This window comes from Scyliorhinus torazame, chromosome 6, assembly GCF_047496885.1.
Source record: "Scyliorhinus torazame isolate Kashiwa2021f chromosome 6, sScyTor2.1, whole genome shotgun sequence".
NCBI lineage: Eukaryota > Metazoa > Chordata > Chondrichthyes > Carcharhiniformes > Scyliorhinidae > Scyliorhinus > Scyliorhinus torazame.
In genome coordinates this window covers 116,266,693-116,283,396 of record NC_092712.1, presented here as the reverse complement: position 1 = coordinate 116,283,396, position 16,704 = coordinate 116,266,693, and the positions used below count along the sequence as shown (strand labels likewise).

Below are 16,704 nucleotides of genomic sequence, written 5' to 3'. Positions count from 1 at the left end.
ACAACCGCTGGGCACAGCACTAATAGACTTTTGGTATCAATAAAGTAAGATACAAAACCCACATTACTTATAGTTCATTTCTGTGCATTACCAGAACACATTTGTTGGCGTGTGTCTCCTTTGTTGAACTTTTGCTTGCAAGGTATGTTTGGTTTTATCAGAAAATGTAAATAAATGCTGTTATACTGTAAGCTTAATCATATCATGAAGCCTTGTTTGACAAATATGTTTTCCTGTTAATTGAACAGCAAGCTTAGGTGTCCTAAGGAATCAAAGCCTATATTTTGGCTTTGCTACATTTTTTTAACTATATGGAGGTTTGATTTCCACAGAAATTAGCTAAATTGTTCAGATTATTTGCCGAATTGTTAGAAAATACTCAAGCGCCATTTATCTTCTTCAACCAATAAAGAAAGCAAAAGGCTAAGCATTAATATTTGAAATGATATGTGCAGCTGATTCTTCTCCAGGCAGGAATGAACTCTGAGATCAAATACAACAAAGCAAAGCCCCTCACTTTGACTTCCAAGAGATTCATCGCAATTGAGAATGGGTTCAATGTTCAGGAGCGAAGAGATGTGCTTGGTTCAACTTTTCTTTCAGACAGAGACAGCATACTGTTATGTTAATGAACTAGGAGAGCTGGGACTTGTACAATTCAGAGATGTGAGTATCTTCTACATGAAAAAATATATTTTGATAACAGACCTATTTTTATTTTGCTTACGAAAATGAGATCCAGTGCTACAAATTGTATTAAAGCGCATTTATCTTGCATTGTCTAAACTGATGCTTACATGATGAAAATGATGCACAGTTTAACTGGTTATTTTCCCTCCACAAACCAAAGAGCTTGTCACATATCCTCTTTATTCATTGAGTAAATTTTGAGTAAGCGATTACAAACGTCAGTCGAAAATTAGTAATTTGAATACCAAAGAAACTATTGTGATCTGTATCCCTCTGACATTAATAACAGCATCTCGCATCTGATTCTTCTCACACTCATGTAGTTGAACCCAGGAATCATTGCTTTCCAGAGGAAATTTGTGAATGAGGTCAGACGATGTGAAGAGATGGAGAGAATTCTGCGTAGGTTTTATATCCCAGTTGGATAATTAAAATTTTCCTCATGAAATTTATTTTTAAAACAGAATTCGTCATCATTTAAAAAAAAACGACAAGTGCTTAAAGTTGAGTGCTGTGTCTCATAGCCCATTTTTTTCTTTCTTTCAGGCTTTTTAGAAAAAGAAATTACAAAAGCTAACATTCCAATCATTGAAAGTATGGGAAATGATAAGGCCCCTTGCCCAAGGGATGTAATTGAATTGGAGGTAAGCATCGATTTCTGAAACCACTGCCTATCCCAATTCACTGATCCTGCAGAAAATCACCGTCTTCTACCTCTGTGATTCAATATGGATTTCCTTCTATTATACATAAAATCCATTGTAAACAAAAATCACAGAACTGTTTTGGAGTAATTCTAATAAGTGCACTTACATATGCCGATAAAGAATAGAATACGGGATTGTTTTAGAAATTAAAATGTAATATGATTTGGGGTGCTCTGAGGAAGCCTTTGGTAATGTAAGGTGATTGTGCTCAGCAAAAAGTAAATAAGATTTTACTAAGTTTCACTCAGAATGATTTTAAATTTAATCAATTCCTTCTGCTATGGTTATGAGATTATTTATATCAGCTCTATCATGCTGAAAGAATCAGAGATCCAGCTTTGATTATACTTTGCCAATACCTTCCTTGTTCACATTTTCCGGGCGGGATTCTCAGTTTGATGACGCCGGAATCGCGAACCACGATTGGGCGGAGAATAGGTTCCGTCGCCAGAATTGTGGCAGGCGCTGATTTGACTCCAAATTGCGATTCTCCATCACCTCGGCAGCGGCGTCAAAGCGTACGGAACACACAAACAGTAAACATCGTTTGCATATCAGTAGCGGGCCCAAGCCGGTATTCTCTGGGGCCGCCACGATTCTCCACCTCCGATGGGCCATGTTCCCCATGGCGCAGTTCATTTGTGCTTTTAAAAATCGTGAAACCGGCATGGTGGCTGATGAAGGAGAGAGAGAGGAGGTAGGACACAGAGAGGAGCGACTGTGGAGTGCTAGGCCGGACACTTGCCAGGCTGGCTGGGGTGGGGGGGGCCCTGCCAGGGCCGGGGAAGGGGGGGGGGCGTGACAGGGGAACAGGCCGAGTGGCCAGGGTGACCCACCCCCACGGGACTGGGGCGGTGCCCAGGCAGAGACTGCCATTACCGTGGCCATCTTGCTGCGCACCCACTGACCACCCACCTTGGCACCTTTGCACAGTGCATTGGCCGTATGGCTGCCCCCAGCCCCGCATTCCACAACACCCCCTGCCACCTCCCCCCCCCCCCCCCACCCGGCTGCCACCCACTGGCAACCCACCCAGGGCAACACTCACAGTAGCGCCCACAGCGGCTGTGGTGCATACGCCTGGCGAGGACAGTGCCAGCTGATTGTACCCCTGGCATCAGGGACAGGCGCCAGGGCCCGAGGCCCCAACGGTTCCGGCCACCAATGGGGCCAGGGGTGCGGGGATGAGGGGGAAGAGCTCGCAGTGCTAACTGGGGACAACATGTAGCCCGGTGGACCTGGTTGGCACAAGGGTGCGCACCATGCTAACATGTCGGCCTTTCAGTCTCTGCAGACAATGGATATTGGAATTCAACCAGCAATGATGGCCTTCCTGCTAGTCGCCGCAGCCCTGAGGGATGCCCTGTGGCTTTATGAGCGGGCACTGCTCAAGGAGGAGGAGGAAGCTGCAGCAGCGGAGTGCCGCGGAGGGACAGGTGGCAGCCACCCTGGTTGGAGATCCGGACACCCAGGAGGCCGAGGGGGAGGAGGTGCCAAGGAAGCGCCTCCTGAGGCATCATGTGTACCTGTTATTCAAGGACCTGCCGGACAGGGCATGTTGCCGAAGACTCCAGCTGAGCAAAGAGACAATACACATCTGGCATCGCGGGGGTATGGGGGAGGATACCCGGTCCCTGTGGCGAACAAGGTGATGGTCGCCCTGAACTCTTACGCAACGGGGTCCTTCCAGGTGACGTGTGGGTACCTGTCCGGAATCTCACAGACCTCGATGCACAGGAGGCCCTATATGCCCAGGCAGCACAATACATCCATTTCAATGTGGACCGGGTCCATCAGGATGCCCGGGTTCGCCGCCATCATCCAGGGGGTGATCAACAGGATGCATGTCCCCCTACGGGCACCTGGAGATGACAGGCCACCCTGCACAAACCGAAAGGGGTTCCATTCAATGAACATGCAACTGATATGTGACCATCAGCTGCGCATCTTACACGTCTGCATCCGATACCCGGTCAGTGTGCACGGCGCAGTGTGTACGACGAGTTATCCACTGTGGTCGTGCTGATGATGCCTATTTGGAGGTCACAGACTGACACGGACACCCGCTTCAATGAAGCCCATGCAGCGGCCAGGGTGTGATCGAGCGATGCTGCAGTTCAGGTGCCAGGACCGCTCTGGAGGTGCCCTCCAGTATGATGCTGAGAATGTCGCCAGCATCATGGCGGCCTTCAGCGTCCTCCACAACATAGCGCAGCAGAGGGGCGACGTGCTGGGGGAGGAGGAGGAACGTCAGGCCTCGTCCAACGAGGAGGATGCGGAGGAGGGCAAAGATGAGTGGGACATGGGTCCCAACCAGACACGGGAGGCTGCACGACGTGTGCGCCAGGGCCAACGCGCATGGGGCGCTCTGATCACCTCCAGGTTCACTGACTGGGGTGGGGTGGAGGGGGGGCACTGGCCAGGGGTATGGACACCGCATACCACCCCCACACTCCTTCACTCTCTCCCTTCTCCCCACCCCCAGGCCACCTCCTGTGATATATACCTGTCACACTGCGGGGTTGGGGCCCTGGGTTGGCAGTAACAGTGGGTCTGGTACATGGTATGGAGGATGATGACAACCCGCTCTGCCATGACCTCTGCTGCTCCGCATCGTTTGACAATATCTGACTCCTGCCCACGGTAGCACTTTCCACCTGGGTGATCCCTGCATGCGACCTGGCAATTCCATCACACGGCCCCATTGAATCTCTGGGGTGGCGGTGGTGGGGAAGGTTGGGAGAGGGAGCACGGGCCACCTACAGGGTCCATCCATTCCCCCCCTCAACGTCCGTCCATTCCCGGCCAGCCCAGACCATCCCACCCCTCACACCCATCAGACAGAGCACTGAGGCAGCTTGTAACAGTGGTAGCAGGTGTGTGAATGAATATTTACAGACTTGTGCCCTAGCCCCTATAAATAAACTGTGCCCTGCAACCGTGCCAACTTAACTAGTGTCTAACTTACTAGCCTTAAGGGCCCTAACACTACACCTCGGTGGTTCTCCAGATGGTGCAGCAGGAGAGGAGGTGGCCTGCTGTGAACCCTGCCCTGCGACTTGGGTCCCCTTTGGTGGGCGTCTTCTGGGGCGACCAGATCTGGATGGGACCTGCTGCTGCTTGGGTGTCCCAGGTGGCATGGTGTCACCCCGTTCTGACTGATGCCCATGGGGCAGCATGGTGGCACAGTGGTTAGCACTGCTGCCTCACAGCTCCAGGGTCCCAGACTTAATTCTGGCCTTGGGTGACTGGCTGTGTGGAGTTTGCACTTTCTCCCCGTGAATGCGTGGGTTTCCTCCGGGTACTCCGTTTTGCTCTGTCATGTGAGGGTACCTTTAAGACATGGATGTTTAAGCAATGTACCTTTAAGAAAACAGTGATGTCAGAGAGTGGGTGGGGCTGAGCTCAAGTCAGCCATTTTGCAGTTTGGTTTTGGAGTTTCAGTGCCTGGCTGGTTTTGCTGAGAGCAGTTTAAAAGTAGAAAGCCAGTTTGAGACAGCAGCTTGAGAAGTTCTGGTTTGCTGTGATCTGCTTGAAGGGAGAAAGCTAAGTTTGAGAAAGCAGCTTGGGTGTGTCTGTGTGTTTCCAGAGAGTTTGCAGGAAGAAAGCAAGGTGCTGGAGCTGAGGTCAACCAAGCTAATATATCTCTGCCATTCTACAGAAAATATATATATCCTTTAATCTGATGTGATACTGTTTAAAGGTGTTAAGTCTCTTGGAAGTTTGAAGGAACATTTTAAGGAGTTATTTACAGTTGCAATATTTTCTGAGTTATCTTTGAAGTAAGGGGTGTTAAGAGATCCAATGTTTATTTAAGATGTTAAGTTGAGTTCATGGAATAAACAGTGTTTTGTGTTTAAAAACCCACGTGTCCATAGTTGTAATCCCACACCTAGGGAAAAAGCCGTGTGCTAGGAAAAGCAACAAATCCATTAAAGGGAGAGGTTGGTTGAACTCCATGATACATTTTGGGGTTCTGAGAACACCTCGCCCATAACAGCTCCCACAGTCCAAAGATGTGCAGATTAGGTGGATTGGCCATGATCAATTGCCCCTTAGTGTTCAAAAGGTTAGGTGGAGTTACTGGGTTATGGAGATAAAGTGGAGATGTGGGCTTAAGCAGAGTGCTCTTTCCAAGGGCCAGTGCAGACTCGATGGGCTGAATGGCTGCCTTCTGCACTGTAAATTCTATGATTCTAGATGTGCCAGGGGCAGGAGGGGGGAATCCGAGGTGCTGCGGTGTTCCACCAGCTCCCCTGCGGGAGTCACCGGCACGGGTCCCATCACTTCCTCCTCCCTCGGGCAACTCCATGAGATGGGGGTGTGAGGGGAGCTATCCCCTGAGGCTTCCCCGCCACCTGTCACTGCCAGTCCTGGAGGCCCACTCTGGTCTCAACCAGGATCTGCACGGAGCACAGGGAGTGGCCCATCTCCATCTGGGACTGCGCCACATTACGCTGCGATTGTGCCACCACCTTCTGGGTTTGTGTCACATCGGCCAGTGACTGCGCCATCTCCCTCTGTGACTGGGCCACCTCCTTCTGAGTGCGCCACGTCGGCCAGCGCATCGGCAATGCTGCCGACATTTCCAGCCATGGCCTGCTGTGACTGGGCCACGCTCAGGAGCGCCGCTGCGATTTATTTCCAGGTGGCTCCGGTACATGGTTGCATGTGAGGTCGGCAACCTTGTCCTTGGCCCTGTGCAGGGCCTGTGCAGAATGGCCCAGGCCTTGGACACGCCGATCAATAGCAGAAACCGTAGCCTCCAATGCCTACACCATAGACGCCACCCATTCAGTGTTGGCCTGGGTGGCACGCATTGTTGGTGCCAGCTCCTGCTGCTGCACGTCGGCGTTTGGGGCAGCACGGTAGCATTGTGGATAGCACAATTGCTTCACAGCACCAGGGTCCCAAGTTCGATTCTGGCTTGGGTCACTGTCTGTGCGGAGTCTGCACGTCCTCCCCGTGTGTGCGTGGGTTTCCTCCGGGTGCTCCGGTTTCCTCCCACAGTCCAAAGATGTGCAGGTTAGATGGATTGGCCATGATAAATTGCCCTTAGTGTCCAAAATTGGCCTTAGTGTAGGGTGGGGTTACTGGGTTATGGGGATCGGGTGGAGCTGTTGACCTTGGGTAGGGTGCTCTTTCCAAGAGCCGGTGCAGACTCGATGGGCCGAATGGCCTCCTTCTGCCCTGTAAATTCTATGTTAATCTATGTCTATGCACGTGGTTGGCCTCCTCCAATTGTACCTGCAGGTGCTAGATGTTCACCAACAACCCCTCATATAGTCCCTGGCTCTGTGACTGCATCTCCACTATAGGTGAGACTGCCTGTTCCAGAAGCACAAAACTCTTCTGGATGGTAACTAATTCCTGGAGTCGGCCTGCCCTCTGACCATCCGCCCCCTCGGCTGCTTCTACCTCCACCTGCTGTACTGGATCAGCTGTGTGATGAGCACCAGATAGTATCCCAGGAGCCTCTTCACTAACATGCCCAACCGAGGAGAGTGTCTCTGGGATGGTGGAGAGTGTTGGAGACAGCTATGATGGAAAATCACTGGCATTCTCTGACCTAATCTCCGGGGTCTCCTGAATCTTGGCGGAGGGCTGGTGTCTGAGCTGCTCTTAGTGTTGGTGCCCGGCTCATGGGGGCGCTCCGGCTGCGGCAATGTCTGGGGGCGGGGGACGGCTGACAAGCTGCAGCCACATATACACACTGCACTCCCCACACACACACCATCCCCAGCACTTCCTTTTAAGGCACAAGACAAGACGCATGGTTAGACTGCGGGGTGGGGGTGTGTGGGTGATCTAGGATGAGGGTGTTTTGGTGCGAGGGTGGTGTTGGGGTGAGGGTGGTGTGGAGTTGAGGGTGGTGTGGGGTGAGAGTTTTGGGGGGGTTGGCAGATGTATCATGGGGAACCGCAACTAAGCGAGGTCTCACTTCCTCGCCCGCAGCGGAGCTCCACCTCGGCGACCTCCTGTCCCTCTGGCCCTCTGCTCGGCCACGGTGAGGGGCTGCAGGTCCGGCAGTCCCCCTCCTGTCTTCTCCCACTCCTGGCGGTTGTGTGTGATCTTGTCCCGGGGGGAGAAACAGAAAATGACAGTGTTAGACAGACTCATGCAGCCCAAGAGGTGGGTAGCTGGTGACTAAGGCACCTGGCTATGGGGGCCGGTATGGGTACCGGCATGTGGGGCAGGGTGTGGATTCGGCTGCCCTCCAGGTTGAGGGGGGGAGTGGCTTTCGGGTGTGTGGGACATGGGTGAGTGCCAGGGGCACAGTGCTACCTACTCACCCTGGCCGCCCTGAGGAGTTTGTGCAGTTTCTTCCGGCACTGCTGGCCGGTCCGGGCAGTGTTGCTGGTGGCGCTGACCGCCTCTGCCACCTGCACCCAACCACAACGAACGGCGGCAGCCTTCTTCCCAGGTGGGGTGCAGGGTCATCCTCCTCTCCTCCACCGTCTCCAAGTCGGCATTGGTGAATCTCGGGGCCACTCTCCTTGCTGCCACCTTGTTGGCTGCGGTGGTGTGCGTGGGGAGTGAGGTGTGTATATGCGGCGGCAGCTTATCAGCTTCCTGAGTGTCAATCGCATAACCGGCGAATCCGCACCGGTTCTCATTAGAATCAATTGTATTCCGCGTGGCGCCGAAGCTAGCCCCTAAACAGTAGCGGAATTGATCCAGTTGCAGCGCCAGTTTTGCTGCCCTGAAAGTCCACAAATTCTGTGTGGCATCAACACTTAGTCTTAGAAACGGAGAATCCCACCCTCCAACTCTTCTGCCTTTCACCTCTGCACGCGATGAGGCTGTGGGCAATGTGGCTGTTCTGTCACTTCTTCCTCCTCTTATTCTGTCCAATGCTCCTGGTCAGGAGCTGGCAAACTTTGTTCAATTAAGTGTGGTTAGTTAAAAGAGCAATAAAGGTTAGAGGTCAGTCAATGATTGGGAGTCAATAATTTAATCATAGCCAATATCCATCAATAACTACATTACAACTTTCTCTTTGTAGATTGCTGCCCCACCCCACTGTCAATCCTGTCATACCATTTCAGGGCATTTCCATTTAGCTTAGGACTTCACAGAGGAAGAAGAGTGATTCTCTGCATCATCAGTATATTGTGACAATACTAATATTATCATCCTGGGCTGGTACAACATTCTAGCAGTGTATCAAGTATCATGGCATCTGTGGACTAAACATAAAGGTGAAAAATCTTAAATTATATTAAATTATGCTGGAATAAGTTATGCCACTTTCATACTTATCATTGCATCATGTGGCTGCCAGAATGGTGGAATGCCAACCAGATGGACTGTGGTCTTCCTTCATCCAGCAAGAGTGGGCTCTTTACTATTTTTCTTCTTCGAGGACCAAAGGGGCTTTTCACAGTGTTTAGAGAAATAGCTTCCTCATTCTTCTTCCCAAATATTTACCTCAGAATCTGAGTGATGGGTGTTACAGATCATAATGAAGCATGTAGAACTCGTCTTCATTTGGCTTGTGATCAAGAATAAGAAATGCACCATTTGTTTTGATGGTACAGAATTACTTTTGGAAAACTTTAATCCTTAAAATTATTCCTGAACAAAAATAACCAGATTATGGTTTTACTCAGCAAGTAGTACGTTATGGGAAAATGACTAAAAATTAGTAAAAGATTTGCCTTTAGAAAAGTAACACAAATAATTTCTGTGGATGTCAATATAGTAATTTGTCTCTGATTTAAAACAGCAAACAAGTAACAAATTTCATATTTTATTTGCCATTTCAGTCAAAATTGGATATTTTAGGGTTCCTTTAAAAATGATGTATTAATATTTCAATCTATTGTCCTCTCAGCAAGTCAATTTTAATTAGGTTTATCTGCCCTTCATAAGTGCTCTTTGCAGAACTGTAGGGAATTGAGGCAGTAAAATTTCCATGTTTTCTCATTTAGGCTGCTTTTGAAAAGCTAGAAAAAGAGTTGAAAGAGATCAACACAAACCAAGAAGCTTTGAAAAATAATTGCCTGGAGCTAACAGAGCTAAAGTTCCTTCTTCAGATAACGGAGGATTTCTTTGAAGAGGTATGTCAGTTATCGCCATATATTTATTGAATACATTTATGTTATTGCACCATCATGGAATAACAGGTTATTCTAATTCCATCAACACAAATATTAAGGTGTCCTCCAGTTGAGGAAAATACATCAAGATATCTTGGGTTGGATTCTCCGCTGTCGGGATTCTCCGTTGCACCGGCAGCCCTGGGATTTCCCGACGGCGTGAGGCTGCCCACAATGGCCAACTGGTAAGACGAAGAATCTTGGGGGCGCGCCGCACCAGAAATCTGGTGTGGTGGGACGGAGAATCCCCCCCCCCTTGTATTTTAGGGGCAGCACAGTGGTTAGCACTGATGTCTCACGGCGTTCAATCCCAGCCCCAGGTCACTGTCCGTGTGGAGTTTGCACATGTGTCTGCATGAGTCTCAACCCCAAAACCCAAAGATGTGCAGAGTAGGTGGATTGGCCACGCTAAATTTCTACTTAATTAGAAAAAGATGTTTTATACTTGTGAATACTTGTATTCATACTTGTGAATTCTTAAAAGGTATCAGTGGGATTTAAAATTTTGGGGACTAGGAAGAGGTGTTGTCTGAGCCACAACTCTATCCTCTATTTTCCACTTCACTCCCACACACATACAAACAGATTCATGCATTATACAGCTTTACTGACCAACAAAACCATAATTTTTTAAAATATCTTTATTGCAGAAACAAAGCCATCATGATGATTTCAGAATCTCCTTGCAATTATTTAATATAATTATATAAATAATAAAATTCAAGGAGGTAACAATTAGAATTGTCATAGGGCTGTCGTGTTTAATAAAAGCAGTTTGTCCCTTTCCTTGCATACTGAGATCAGTAACTGTCCTTGAATAATGCAACTGGATATGCTGTCCTTTGATATCACAAAGTTCAACTGATAGTTTGTTCAAGAAAAGTGCTTTAAAGCTTTTCTAAAGCGTTTGCAGCTGGTCGAATAAAACCCTTTTGGGATCTGTTGCTATAGTGCAACAATGGCTGCAATTTATGTTTGAAATAATTTTCAATGTTTCTTGCAGCTGAGGAAGTTGGATGTGAATCATTTCCAATCAATCCTGTCTCTGTTACTGGTGCATATTTTGGATATGTTTGAGCCTAATTGTACAATAAAACTAATAATGCTTCTTGAGATGAGGGTTCCCAACTCCGTTTGGACATGCCCTGGAAGTATCATCACATGGCCTCCTCCATCCAACCACCCCTGCCAATGGCTGCCCAACTTAACCATACTTATGGCACACTGCCTTGCCAATCAAATTGGAAAGCACACAATCTCATTATCTAATTGCATGATCCTTGACAATTAGTGAAATAACCGTCTTCTTTGGTGTCCGATATTTTAATAATTAATAAATAAATCAAAGATAATTTTTTTTAAATTAATGGCCCTATGGTTGTTTTCTTAAGATGCTCAGTGTAGTGTCGTGGAGATTAATCTATAATTCATGAAGACTCCGAGCTAATCCTGGAGAATTGCAATATAGTAGAGACCTAGGCTGGGATTTCCATCATTTTCTGATTTTCCCAGACCCTCGTCAGTGACATAATGAGGTTCCCACCCAGAAAGATGGAAACCTCATTTCCATGAATTATCATCGAATTAAAGGACTTCCACACATCTGTTCCCCCCACATTACGAATTCCCCTTCGCAAGCATGAAGTCACGTTGGCAAGGGTTACAACTGCTTTTGCAAAATGTGAACCAAGCGAGTATGTATAGCCCCCCCGGCGGGGGGGGGGGGGGGGGGGAGCGTGAGGGACATGCCCATGCATTACCCTGGCACTGCCCAGGCACTATCCCCTGGCAATGCCACTGCATTGTCCCATGGCACTTCTGCTCCCTGGCACTGTCCCTGGCATCCTGCCACTGCCCAAGGCACGGCTCCCTGATATACTGGCACTTCCCATGGCAATGTCTCCTGGCACTGTTGGGTGGTCCATTGGAGGGACGGTTCTCCTTATCCATGGAATGGGGAGATGACCCCTTATCCTAACAGCAGGTAAGGAGGTTCCCTTTCTAACAGCACTCTGGGTGTACCTACACCACCACCTTTCCAAGGGCAGTAAGGGATAGGCAACAAATGCTGGCCTCACCAAGCCCCACACATCCTAAAGAATAGAATTAAGGACAGGTGAAGGGGAGCACATTGATGATGGAGCAGAAAATTGTTTTGTGAAAACCTGTGAAGAGCCTCTAATTTATTTCAACCTATTACCAGTTAATTTCAGCTCCCTGCCAACCAATTTCAACTGCAATAATGGGCAAAGCCAATGAAAAATCCAGCATTTTGTGACAACAGGTTTATCATTTCAGACACTGCAACCAATCTTCACAGTGCCTTTATCCAGCTTCCACACAGGCAAACATAGCAGTTAGGAGCAGCAACCCTCTGGCAGCACAGCCTCTTCAAATTACTCCATGGTGAACAAGACTGTAGGAAGTGGAACGTATAATAAGTTATAGTTGCAGGGAAACACATTTGTCAAAAAGGTCTCCAATGTCAGATAGATCAATTTAACTGCAAAGATGTGTTGACACTGTTCAAGGGCTGTTTGTATGAACCATACAACAGACTGGTTTTATAAGGGGCAGCAGCAAATAATTCCTTTTCCAGATAAACAACTGATGAATGCAGTGTTTTCATCCTGCATAAAATAGGAAGAATTTATGTATGTTAGATTATCCAATTATCTTACAACTGGACGCATTAAACTAGAAGCTAATGTAAGCCTCAAGATTTCATATTGGAGACAAATAGTGGCCAATTGACTGGAGGTTCACTTCATCTAGAAATTAGAACTGCAACACAAAGACTTTATCCTAGTCAAATTATAAATGGTGAAATTATTAATATGTAACACAACGTGCAACCATTGCCCATCAAGTCATTCTACGGACAATAAACTTGATTGATGAACAGCTATTTATTCACCAAGAGTACAAACTTATAATATCTTCACAGTCTAACAGTCCAGTTTGCTTATGAAATTAAACTCCATAATTTCAACATAATAACCACATTACTTATATCTGATATTCATAGAATCCATAAATGCAGAAGAAGGCCATTTGGCCAATCGAGTCGGCACTGAGCCTCTGAAAGAATATCCTACCCAGGCCCATTCCCCCGCACTATTCCCGTAACCCCACCTAACATGCACATCTTTGGACACTAAGGGGCAATTTAACATGGCCAATCCACCTAACCTGCACACCTTTGGAAACTGAATATGGCCAATCCACCTAATCTGGACTTTTTTGGACTGTTGGGAGGAAGCTGGAGCACCCAGAGGAAACCCACGCAGACACGGGGAGAATGTGCAAACTCCATACAGATGGTCGCCCAAGGGTTGTATTGAACCCCAAGGGTTGTATTGTGCCACAAGTCTACAAAAGGCTTTCAGATTGTGTATGAAATCGATAGAGTGGGCGTGGAGAAGACGTTTCCACTAGGAGGAGAGACTAGAACCCAACAGAACAGCCTCAGAGTGAACGAACGATCCTTTAAAACTGAGATGAGGAGGAATTTCTCAGAGTGTGGTGAATCTGTGGAACTCTTTGCCACAGAAGTCTGTGGAGGCCAAATAACTGACTGTCTTTAAGATAGAGATAGATAGGTTCTTGAGTAATAAGGGGATCAGGCGTTATGGGGAGAAGGAAGGAGAATGGGGATGAGAAACATATCAGCCATGATCAATAGTCGGAGCAGACTCAATGGGCCGAATGGCCTAATTCTGCTCTTATATCTTATGGTCTAATACATTCTAAAGAGAATGTTTTAACCTTTGATAACCTGATTCTAACTTTATTCTTAAGTACTATCCCACTGCTATCTTGCATCATCTTGGTGCCTTCGAGCTTGAATTTGTTTTTTGGGTCCACCAATGTGATATGTCCTGCTTTTTGAGAAGTTCAGCATATGCTGCCTAGTGTAATATATCATAATTCAAGAATAATGACAAACAAATCCACATGACATTGATAAATGTATAGATGGAAGAAAGCCCAAACTGTAACATTGCTCACAACTTCACAAATGCAGTTTGTGAGTGGGTTGATGTAGTGATTAATACCAAGTGTCGACATTACCACTCTATTTACAATGCTTTAAAAATAGTTTGGATGGGTGGTGTTTGTGCAGTGTGTCCAGGAAGCTTTTCTCACACAGTATGTAGATTGTCCGACCAGAGGAGGGGCAATATTGGATTTAGTACTTGGTAATGAACCAGGGCAAGTGATAGATTTGTTAGTGGGGGAGCATTTTGGAGATAGTGACCACAATTCTGTGACTTTCACTTTAGTAATGGAGAGGGATAGGTACGTGCAACAGGGCAAGGTTTACAATTGGGGGAAGGGTAAATACGATGTTGTCAGACAAGAATTGAAGTGCATAAGTTGGGAACATAGGCTGTCAGGGAAGGACACAAGTGAAATGTGGAACTTGTTCAAGGAACAGGTACCACGTGTCCTTAATATGTATGTCCCTGTCAGGCAGGGAAGAGATGGTCGAGTGAGGGAACCATGGTTGACGAGAGGTTGAATGTCTTGTTAAGAGGAAAAAGGAGACTTATGTAAGGCTGAGGAAACAAGGTTCAGACAGGGCGTTGGAGGGATACAAGATAGCCAGGAGGGAACTGAAGAAAGGGATTAGGAGAGCTAAGAGAGGGCATGAACAATCTTTGGCGGGTAGGATCAAGGAAAACCCCAAGGCCTTTTACACATATGTGAGAAATATGAGAATGACTAGAGCGAGGGTAGGTCCGATCAAGGGGCGGGAGATTGTGTATTGAGTCTGAAGAGATAGGAGAGGTCTTGAACGAGTACTTTTCTTCTGTATTTACAAATGAGAGGGGCCATATTGTTGGAGAGGACAGTGTGAAACAGACTGGTAAGCTCGAGGAAATACTTGTTAGGAAGGAAGATGTGTTGGGCATTTTGAAAAACTTGAGGATAGACAAGTCCCCCGGGCCTGACGTGATATATCCAAGGATTCAATGAGAAGCAAGAGATTAAATTGCAGAGCCGTTGGCAATGATCTTTTCGTCCTCACTGTCAACAGGGGTGGTACCAGGGGATTGGAGAGTGGCGAATGTCGTGCCCCTGTTCAAAAAAGGGAATAGGGATAACCCTGGGAATTACAGGCCAGTTAGTCTTACTTCAGTGGTAGGCAAAGTCATGGAAAGGGTACTGAAGGAAAAGATTTCTGAGCATCTGGAAAGTCAGCACGGATTTGTGAGGGGTAGGTCTTGCCTTACAAGTCTTATTGAATTCTTTGAGGAGGTGACCAAGCATGTGGATGAAGGTAAAGTTGTGGATGTAGTGTACATGGATTTTAGTAAGGCATTTGATAAGGTTCCCCATGGTAGACTTCTGCAGAAAGTAAGGAGGCATGGGATAGTGGGAAATTTGGCCAGTTGGATAACGAACTGGCTAACGGATAGAAGTCTGAGAGTGGTGGTAGATGGCGAATATTCAGCCTGGATCCCAGTTACCAGTGGCGTACCGCAGGGATCAGTTCTGGGTCCTCTGCTGTTTGTGATTTTCATTAATGACTTGGATGAGGGAGTTGAAGGGTGGGTCAGTAAATTTGCAGATGATACGAAGATTGGTGGAGTTGTGGTTAGTGAGGAGGGCTGTTGTCGGCTGCAAAGAGACATAGATAGGATGCAGAGCTGGGCTGAGAAGTGGCAGATGGAGTTTAACCTTGAAAAGTGTGAGGTTGTCCATTTTGGAAGGACTAATATGAATGCGGAATACAGGGTTAACGGTAGAGTTCTTGGCAATGTGGAGGAGCAGAGAGATCTTGGGGTCTATGTTCATACATCTTTGAAAGTTGCCACTCAAGTGGATAGAGTTGTGAAGAAGGCCTATGGCGTGCTAGCGTTCATTAACAGAGGGATTGAATTTAAGAGCCGTGAGGTGATGATGCAGCTGTACAAAACTTTGGTAAGGCCACATTTGGAGTACTGTGTACAGTTCTGGTCGCCTCATTTTAGGAAGGATGTGGAAGCTTTGGAAAAGGTGCAAAGGAGGTTTACCAGGATGTTGCCTGGAATGGAGAGTAGGTCTTACGAGGAAAGGTTGAGGGTGCTAGGCCTTTTCTCATTAGAACGGAGAAGGATGAGGGGCGACTTGATAGAGGTTTATAAGATGATCAGGGGAATAGATAGAGTAGACAGTCAGAGACCTTTTCCCTGGGTGGAACAAACCATTACAAGGGGACATATATTTAAGGTGAATGGTGGAAGATATAGGGGGGATGTCAGAGGTAGGTTCTTTACCCAGAGTGTAGTGGGGCATGGAATGCACTGCCTGTGGAAGTAGTTGAGTCGGAAACATTAGGGACCTTCAAGCAGCTATTGGATAGGTACATGGATTACGGTAAAATGACATAGTGTAGATTTATTTGTTCTTAAGGACAGCACGGTAGCATTGTGGATAGCACAATTGCTTCACAGCTCCAGGGTCCCAGGATCGATTCCGGCTTGGGTCACTGTCTGTGTGGAGTCTGCACATCCTCCCCGTGTCTGCGTGGGTTTCCTCCGGGTGCTCCGGTTTCCTCCCACAGTCCAAAGATGTGCAGATATTGGCCATGATAAATTGCCCTTAGTGTCCAAAATTGCCCTTAGTGTTGGGTGGAGGTGTTGACTATGGGTAGGGTGCTCTTTCCAAGAGCCGGTGCAGACTCAATGGGCCAAATGGCCTCCTTCTGCCCTGTAAATTCAATGATAATCTATGATTAATCTAGGACAAAGGTTCGGCACAACATCGTGGGCTGAATAGCCTGTTCTGTGCTGTATTTTTCTATGTTCTATGGCGTGCTGACAATCTTTGGCCCATTTATTGCATTCCTGTGTCAACTCTGGTGGAAGTACCTCAGAAAAACAAAAACTAGATTAGGAACCAAGCACAATGGGGTCTCTGTCTTGTCACTGTGTCGTAAGTGACAGTCCAAGAGCGACGAAGGGCTCAGGGCGGCAACTCCCAACCTTACAATTGCTGTGTCCCTGGTCTTTCAGTCAGCAAGATGCGCAATTGATCCATCCAGTGAGAAAAAGTGTTCCAGAAAATTGAGTTGTCATTGATGTCTGGATCTGGGAGATAACCTGAATCTTCACCTTGTTATGGGCCAGGGTTAGAGAACCCCAAAGTGTATCATGGAGTTCATCTGACCCACAACTTTTAATAGATTGTGGTATGGGGAGCACACGGCCCACTAT

General features: G+C 47.3%; 1 protein-coding gene across 1 annotated transcript in view; it reads left to right on the top strand.

The window, feature by feature from the left end:
• Window positions 1-490: 490 nt before the first annotated feature.
• The window catches only part of LOC140424974 (V-type proton ATPase 116 kDa subunit a 1-like), a 358,173-nt gene continuing 341,959 nt past the window's right edge, over window positions 491-16,704 (top strand). Inside the window, exons 1-4 of the mRNA XM_072508716.1 lie at window positions 491-666; window positions 1,014-1,092; window positions 1,237-1,334; window positions 9,332-9,460. Of these exons, the coding sequence (XP_072364817.1) occupies window positions 550-666; window positions 1,014-1,092; window positions 1,237-1,334; window positions 9,332-9,460 (423 nt within the window). The 5' untranslated portion in view covers window positions 491-549. The remainder of the gene's footprint in view (window positions 667-1,013; window positions 1,093-1,236; window positions 1,335-9,331; window positions 9,461-16,704) is intronic.